The sequence below is a fragment of the Mercurialis annua genome, linkage group LG7, assembly GCF_937616625.2.
Source record: "Mercurialis annua linkage group LG7, ddMerAnnu1.2, whole genome shotgun sequence".
NCBI classification, from domain to species: Eukaryota; Viridiplantae; Streptophyta; class Magnoliopsida; order Malpighiales; family Euphorbiaceae; genus Mercurialis; species Mercurialis annua.
Window position 1 is genome coordinate 1,497,001 of NC_065576.1, and position 8,974 is coordinate 1,505,974.

General features: G+C 28.3%; 1 protein-coding gene across 1 annotated transcript; it reads left to right on the forward strand.

The window, feature by feature from the left end:
- Positions 1 to 5,158: 5,158 nt before the first annotated feature.
- LOC126654682 (zinc finger protein NUTCRACKER) lies at positions 5,159 to 8,590 on the forward strand. The gene is made up of 3 exons (XM_050348617.2): positions 5,159 to 5,437; positions 6,075 to 6,471; positions 7,642 to 8,590. Exons 1-3 carry the CDS (start codon positions 5,329 to 5,331, stop codon positions 8,531 to 8,533), a joined length of 1,398 nt encoding a protein of 465 aa, XP_050204574.1. The 5' UTR covers positions 5,159 to 5,328; the 3' UTR covers positions 8,534 to 8,590.
- Positions 8,591 to 8,974: the final 384 nt, after the last annotated feature.

The window sequence follows — 8,974 nt, forward strand, 5'->3', positions numbered from 1 at the left end:
GGAAGTGTATTTTAGAAAAATTATTTATCATGAGATTGTTCGTACTTTGGCATATATATTAAATTGAGCCTTTTCCTTTTAATAAAAGAAGAAAAAAAATTAAGACTGTTAATTTCATAACAACTATAGAATAGTAAAAATTTGTCGCAAAGACTAAATATACTCTAAAAAAAATTATACTCTTTTCATGAGTTAATCAAAAAAATAAAAATACTTTGTAGGAAAAGTGTAAAATTTTATTATTGTTTTTTTTTATGAATAAAATTTTATTATTGTATATAATGTTTTTGTTTAATTTGTAACATGCTCATGATGACCCAATGTATCTTATACTAAGAATATTCATGTATTTATATAGTTTCATTTAATATGTATTTAAAGCTAGTTGAATCAGATTTAATGACAATTATGCTGTTTTGAAATGTGTAACAGAATTAAGAAAAGAAAAAAGAGAAAAAAGAAAGATAAACAACATGGTTTGCAAAAAGGCATATTATTCTCCAACTTTTAAAATAGGCAAAGCATGTGAATTTCTGTAAGTATAGCATTCCTAGATCCAAACCCTGCTTTCCCTTTTCATTTGCTATTTATGTTCTAAATTAAAACCAATCTTACCCTCCAATTCTTCAATTACATAAAATTTGAGATTTTAAAGTTTTAAATTTATTAAGATGAATTTTGTACACATGTAGCTGTTTTAGGTATAAAATGACAAAAAATTTTTTGTAGTTTTATCCACAAGAGGACTTCAAGTGAACAAACTAAATAATTAAGAAACTATTTAAATATAAAACGTTTGTTAAGGACCAAGAGAAATAAAAACTAATAGTATAGCGATTATATGGTAGGTTTAGCCTAAATTATTATTTGTTTGTAATTATCAATAAATTATTATAAAAAAGGAGACTAAAATATGTTTTATTTTTATTAACTAGATCTTCATTTATTCATTGTTTGTATATAATTATCATATACTGTTCAAAAAAATATATAATTATCATATATATAAAATAACTAGACTAAACTGAAAAAAAAAATTAATCAGGATATATTTGATAATTTATTATAGTTTTGGATATAAATTTATTTTCCTTAAAATTTATAATTCATTTACTATAAAGTTATTACTGCAAATATATTATCAATTTTAATTTTAAACGTGTATATGATTGAATAAGTAATTTTGTTAATTTCCTATATTCAATAATGTTAAAAACTAAATGTCTTTAATTATCAATTAATTAGCTTCATCAACCAATAAATTATATTTTAAACGGTATGTACGTAGGCAGTGGCGAAACCACATACAAGAATAGGTGGTCAATTGACCACTTTTTGAAAAAAAATTATCCCAATACTTTATATGAATTAATCCTAATTATATAATTATATTTATAATTAATATAAACTGACCACTTTAATTTTTAATTTTTTTATTAAACCATAACTTTTGACCCCTTAAAAATAATTTATGGCTTCGCTTCTGTAAGTAAGACATCACTTTGTTAGGATTGTGGGACTAAATTCTTTCATAAACGCCAAACATTGTCTTCTCGTATGATAAAAAATTTATTAGCTTCATTATGTTCAGTGGAGGATCCATAATATTTTTATAAGATAGGTAAAATTGTACTGAAAATTTATAAAATGGAAAAACTAAATAATTTAAGATGGTCAGTGGTATAAATTTTAAGGCCAATAAACTATATTACTGACGTATATATTTATATTTGTTTAAAGATTTGAAATAATAAAGTGGTCAACTACCCATCATAAACTCTTCCTAATTCTATCTGTAATTATGTTTATCTTACTAAATAAATTTCAAATGACCCACTACATATTTGAGTTTTGTACAAGAATACAGAGATCCAAACTTCATATTTTTATTTACAAAAAAAACTACATAAGGAATTAAAGGGAATATTAGTGGTTCAATCAGATCAGTCACATGATCAGTGACTAGGTTTTCAGAAGTTGTGACATTATATCAATATATCTCTTGAAATTAGGGAAAAAACACAAGGATTTCTTAGAATTGCACAAACCAATTGCATATCTATTAAAATAATTTAAACCCTAATTTTCAAATTAAGTAAAAGACAAGCAAAGAAACAAACATACCCTTGGTGACAACATTTTGCTTTTCCCCAAACTCCAATCCCATTTTCAATTAATTAAATTAATAAGTATTAACTTAATTAATTATTTAATTAGAGGGAAGAAGAATAAATCTTTTTTTTGCTTATTGAAATTAAGGAAAAGGGTAAAAAAATAAAAAAATAATTTTGAATGTGGGGTTTTGTAAAGAAATCAGGACATTGAAAGTTGAAGATAATAGTGTTGGAGAAGGAGAGAATATTCTTAGGCCGCCACAGTTCAACAACTAAATTCCAAAGATTAAATATTAAATTAACTTAAAAAAGCAAAAACATCATTACATAATTATGATTTTGATTAAAGGTTTAACAGGAAAAGTCAGCCCACAAGGGGACGATTGCTCCACATTTCCAAAAATTCACTGCCTTTGTCAGCTCTCTGTCTTTTAGTAATTTTTAATCTCTTCCCTATAACCATAATTTATTTATTTAGTAACTGGAGTATATTTTACTATTAATATAATCAATAATTTTATTTTAATCATAATATTATATAGTATCTATAATTTATTAGCCCTAATTGAGATTGATTCCTAAACAATTAATTTCTTCAACAAAAATCTTCCAAGAGTCTCAATTTATTAGCCCTAATTGAGGAATTAATTATAATGGTTACCGTATAAACTCCATATATTTAACCCGAAGTCACTAAATTATTTAGAATTTAGAATTTAAAACAATAATGAATCGGATTAGATTAAACTTTAGTGAAAGTTTAAAAGATTAAAAACTGGTTTATGGATCATATTAAAAGTTAATGCTGTATGCACCTTAATTACAAGATATATTTGCAAAAAGAAAATAAATCCATATTAAAAAAAGGGAAAAGCAAACATAAAAAGGGTTGAAGAAAAGTGTAGAAATTAAAGTGACCATATCTTTCTATCATCTACCATTCAAATTTTAACCGGCCAATCAAACTTTCAAATTCTTTTATTTACTTCAGTGGGAGTAAAAAGTCAATTGCGATTTATATGATTTACTTCACTTCAATAAAAGTAAAAAAAATCCTCCATTGCAACAAGCAATTTAAAATATACTGGTAACTTTATAAAATAAAAAGGGTATAATTCAATTAATTATATTAAAATTTATTTTTAAAACGACGATTTAGACTATTTTTTTGATAATTGAAAAGAGGAGGCGTTTGTGGGAGGAATTCAGCCCACGATCTAACAGATTGCTGCCAAGCGGTGTTTATACCGTTTGAGTCACAGTTCATTGATAACGAGGATTTAGAGTTGAAATATTAATCAGAGAAATTAAAAAAAATATACATAAAATCAGTGTTTTTTTTCTTCTCAAAATTGTAATAAAAAAATTATATATAGGAGACAATAATAATAGAAGGCAAGTGAGTTATTTTCCTGATAAATTTGAGGTGCAGGATGCAATATAGTTTGTATTACTGTCATAGGGACGATTATTCCCTTTTTTGAGTTAATTTCGTCGTTTCCTTTGGAATTTATTTTCTTTGACAGTTGGACACGTGCATGGATGCACGTGCATGGCAGATTTACAATACTATACTAACCAAGAAAATATACTGCTAATAATTTTCCATGATCCTTGATTTTAGAGGTATTTTATAACAAACCTCCTGATCTAAAAATACGATTAGTAAACCCTCTGATTTTGTGGCGCCGCCACCTAAATTCTCTGAACGTTTTGATCGCTGACTATCCAAAAAATCGCTGACGTGGCACGCCTTTTCCTCGTTCAGACAGCTGACGGATCCAAGTTTATAATTCATGCCACAATTTAAAAATTTAAATTTCATTTTTTTTGTGATTAATTAAGCCGTTAATTAATTCCAAAAGTAAAATCATTATTCCAACACTAACTTATCTTTTTCTTTTTGACAAAAATGTAAATCAATGGCTTTGTTTTATTTTTTTTCAAATGATGATCATAATGAATGTAGTTATAATTTTCTTTGATTTTATGTAATTCATGGTTTTTTCTTTCTTAAAAACAATTCTTGCATATTTGGTGGGGAAGCAAAGACCAAAAAACTCAAAATTGGAGGCAGCATATCAGCTTCTCCTTGAGATGCATTACATGCATGCCTTGTGTTTGTAATAATAGTATTAATTATTCTTAGAATTTTATCGAGTCTCATCTAACAGTTTAAACATTTGAATAAATTGATTATTTAATAGAATTCTACAATCAAAAGGTATGGAGTTCAATAAGTGATAATCCATATTAAATTAATTAAAATTTTTTAAAAAATCTATATTTATTCACACTTAAATTTGATGAGAATGCACATTTGGAATATGTTTTTTTCCTTTCTATTTGGACTAAATTTGGAATATTAATAAATCAAAGTGTCAATTATTTTAAAAGATATATTCATTAAAACAGTTAAAATTATAAATATTTTGCCTAATATATATGAGTATGTGTTAGTTTTAATTCCATGTCAAGTGCTATCATAGTAAATATGAGACTAAGAAAAAAGATTGAAAGAACATTGTAGCTACATGATAGTAAAACCAAGAAAAAGAAGACAATCTAGTTGCTTTTGAGGAAATCTTGTAACATAAATATAGGATAACAATACAACTAGGTTAATTTAGCTTAGCTAGACTTAATACATAAATATGTGGGAAAATTAAAAATAATTATTTTATCAATGTTGGTAGATTGGAAGATATAGTTTGATTAGAAAAATAATTAAAATAAGAGAAACAAAAAGCAAACAAATTATGGGATAATCATTCCAAATAGAAAAGGCATGAAGACTAGCTTTACCCCAATCTCATCATATGTGTCATCATGCACCTTTCAATGCTTACTTCTCTCTCTTCAACTTCTCTCTCTATCCCAACTTTAACTTTTCACCACCTCCCCAAAACAATTTTATTACTATTATTCTAGCCTACCTTAGCCAAAAAGGCAGAAAAATAATTAAAATGTTAATTTTCACCATAACAATAATAATAATAGAAAATTAATTAGAGAGAGAAAATGCATAGATAGAGGTATCTTGGTCTTGCATATATTATGTTGTTTAGGGTTCATACCCCATAAAGAAGCAATCTTTTCTCTTGGTTTTTCTCTTAACACTATCTTTTATTTCTTGATTGTTTCAAATATAATAACACTCATCAAGTCAATATTTTCAAGAAATTAAGTGAAACTTTGAGAGATCAAAGAAAATATGTTGGAAACAATCTCTAGCAATGATTTTGTTCAAAACAACCTAGTTGTTCTTGAATCTGATAATCCTCCACTTGTAAAAAAGAAGAGAAATCTTCCGGGAAATCCAGGCAAGAATGCTATTCTACTATTAAAAATGTTTAATTCTTTTTTTCCTTTACTTATTCTTTTTGTCTCTATTTCTAGCTTTCTTTACGATCATCATTATCATCACAATAAGTATATTCAAAGTTATTCTTTCTTCTCATCAGTTTATATTATTAATAGGATATACTAATTCCATATATACACATGTTAAATTTCTTGCGGGTTCTAAACTATCGGCCTTTTGCAGATCAATTATCGATATTCAATTTGTTATATTTTGATGGTATATCTCTACAACGATGAGAGATTACTATAGAAACTCGGACCAATAATTATTTTATGGCGATGGAAAACTATGGTCATACTTGTTCTGTCACCATATAAGCAATTATTGACCAGACTTCTATAACAATTTGCCCTTGTAAAAATAAAAGGTCGGTTACTAAAATATAAAAATTTAAATGTTGATCACCGATAATTGTTGGTTCCGTCGCTACATAAGTAAATATTTGTCTGAATTCCTATAATAAACTCTTGGTATTGCAAAAATACAAATTAGATTATCAAAATATAATAAGTTGAGTATCGATGATCATTCCGTAAATAAAATTTAACTCTCGGATAGTTGTATATACTAATTCGATACAGATAAATATGCAGATCCTGAAGCAGAAGTGATAGCTTTATCACCAAAAACTCTAATGGCAACAAATAGATTCTTATGTGAAATATGCGGAAAAGGCTTTCAAAGAGATCAAAATCTACAACTTCATCGTCGAGGACATAATCTTCCATGGAAACTCAAGCAGAGAACCAGTAAAGAAATACGAAAACGAGTCTACGTTTGCCCGGAAAAGACGTGTGTTCATCATCATCCATCTCGAGCTCTCGGTGACCTAACCGGTATAAAAAAGCATTTTTGCAGAAAACACGGCGAGAAGAAATGGAAGTGCGAGAAATGTTCGAAGAGATATGCTGTTCAGTCTGATTGGAAAGCTCACTCCAAAACTTGTGGCACTCGGGAGTATAAATGTGACTGTGGAACCCTATTTTCGCGGTACGTATAATATTTATCTCTATACTGCACGGAAACGAAAACACTGAAATAGAAAACCGAAAGAAAACGAAAACAATATTTTTTACACGAATTAATGAGTTATAGATATAGAGTTTCCGAAATACAAATGTTTCCGAAAATGAAAATGAAATGGCGAAAAATAGAACTCGTGCAATATAAAAGAGGATAATTACTAAGGAGATTAAAGTATGAATTGAAAGTGATTTTTGTGGTTGTAATAAAATGTTTTGTCTGATCAGTGATGAATATGGTAAAGCAAAGACATATTTTTCTTTTTAATGTCAACTCAAAAATAATCAAACGTAACCTAAAGAAGAAAGTGATTGTTTTTGTGGTTGTGAGATCTTTGTCTGTGCATCGTCGGTCCTTTATTTTTCTCTGTTTTTGAAGAAAAGAAAATAGTGAAGACAAAGAGATAGAGGTAGAAAAAAGACAATAATTTTGTTCATTTCTATTTGTCTCAATGGAAATACTTGGAATTTAGTGTCCTTGTTATTTTACTTTTAATGACCCATACCTGAAATTTCTTATCTAACCGAATTCATATCTTATTTATAAACTCAATTAATCAAATATTAAGAAATGAAAAGTGAGAAAGATTAATCTACCAAAAGATTATAGACTATAGTCAATTTGTCTCATATATCATAAGTTTTAAATCTTATCGGTCTGATTCGATATTTTTACGAGTACGTCAAGTCTATTTTTGGCTCGTTTGGGGCGTATTTTATCTGACATACCGTTGTGATTTCTATAATAATAATGTCTTGCTAGAGCAAAGATGTTTTAATGAGCTCATTAATGGATTTTGTTCGGGTTAGGAATTTTTATTATACAAGTTGTCGTACAACGTTAAATAAGATATACTCCAAATAATAAGAGTGTGATTGAAAATACTCGGAAAAAAATATTTGGATCAGACTAATAAGGTTTAAAATCACGGCGCATAATACAAATATGCTATATTTGTTGGTAAATAAATTCATTTTAAGTAGATAAAGTATGTAATATTTTAAATATTCGACTGGTTGGACCCGTAAATAAACTATGAATTCAATCTAGGTCAGAGTCCCCCCTCTACTATTTATTATTAATAAATATTCTTGAATTTTTCAAATGATTAATTCTATATATTTGTTTAAATTGCAGGAGGGACAGCTTTATAACTCATAGGGCATTTTGTGATGCATTAGCAGAAGAAACAGCAAGAATAAATGCAGCATCAAACCTAAATGGATTAGCCAACATAAACAATACTTTCAACTATCATCTTATGGGTGCACCAAACATGGCACAACATTTCTCTTCAATTTTCAAGCCAATTATCTCAACAAACCCTAATGACCAACCAATGGACCAAACCAGAAAAGGTTTATCTTTCTGGTTGAACCAACCACATGAGCCAATAACCCAAGAAACTCATTACCAATTCGGGTTAACAGGTTCATCCGGTTCAATCTTTCATCATGAACCACTAAATAACATTTCATGTTCAAACCCTCCCCCATCATCAGATTATCATCAAAACTGGCCTATTTTTGGTGGTAATAATACTAAAAATAATCAACAAGTAAGTGTTCCTTCTTTATATAGTACTCAACAACCGTCCTCATCGCAATCTCACCAAACATGTATTATGTCTGCTACGGCTTTACTTCAAAAAGCCGCGCAAATCGGAGCGACTTCAACTGATCCATCGTTTCTTGAAAGTTTTGGATTGAAAAGCAGCAGTAATATTCAAATTCAAGATCAAGAAAATAATAACAAGTTTTGTGGATTAATGTATGGTTTAAATAGTACTAGTTTTGCAAGTGATCATCATCATCATGTGGAGAAAAATAACGGTTTGTCTAGTTTGAATCAGTTGGAAATGTATTCATCATCGGAATCAGCTGCTAAACGGCAAAAAGTGGTGCATGATCATCAAGATTGTAGTGCAGCTGGTGGTGGAGGAGGAGGAGGAGGGCAAACTAGAGATTTTCTTGGTGTTGGTGTACAACAAGCTATAAGTCACCAATCTTCTATCAATGGATGGATTTGAATCATACATGAAATATTGGAAATATTTAATTTCGTTAGTTGCAATTCTTTTTCACTATGAAGCAATCTTTGGCTATTTGGTAATCATAATAATCATAAGGCAATCCACAATTTTAATATTTTGCCAAATATTATCACGATCTTTAATTTTTTTTCGAGTTTGATCCATCGTCTTTTCGATTTTTGCCAATATATCCATAGCTCGTTGAGCTGATGTGGCGCAATGTTATTCGTCTACATGTATAAAATTTATTCTATGTGGCGTATATATAACCTTTCGTTATGTTAGCTTCAAATGAGTCGTGAATGTATTTGGAATTTTTTTTTAAATAATGATCAAAGTGGCAAGTTTTAAAGGTCGTAATATATTTGACAAAAATGTTAAAGTTGTGGCTTAATAAATTCATTTTGTTAATCATAATAACAGTAGGAACTTGATAAT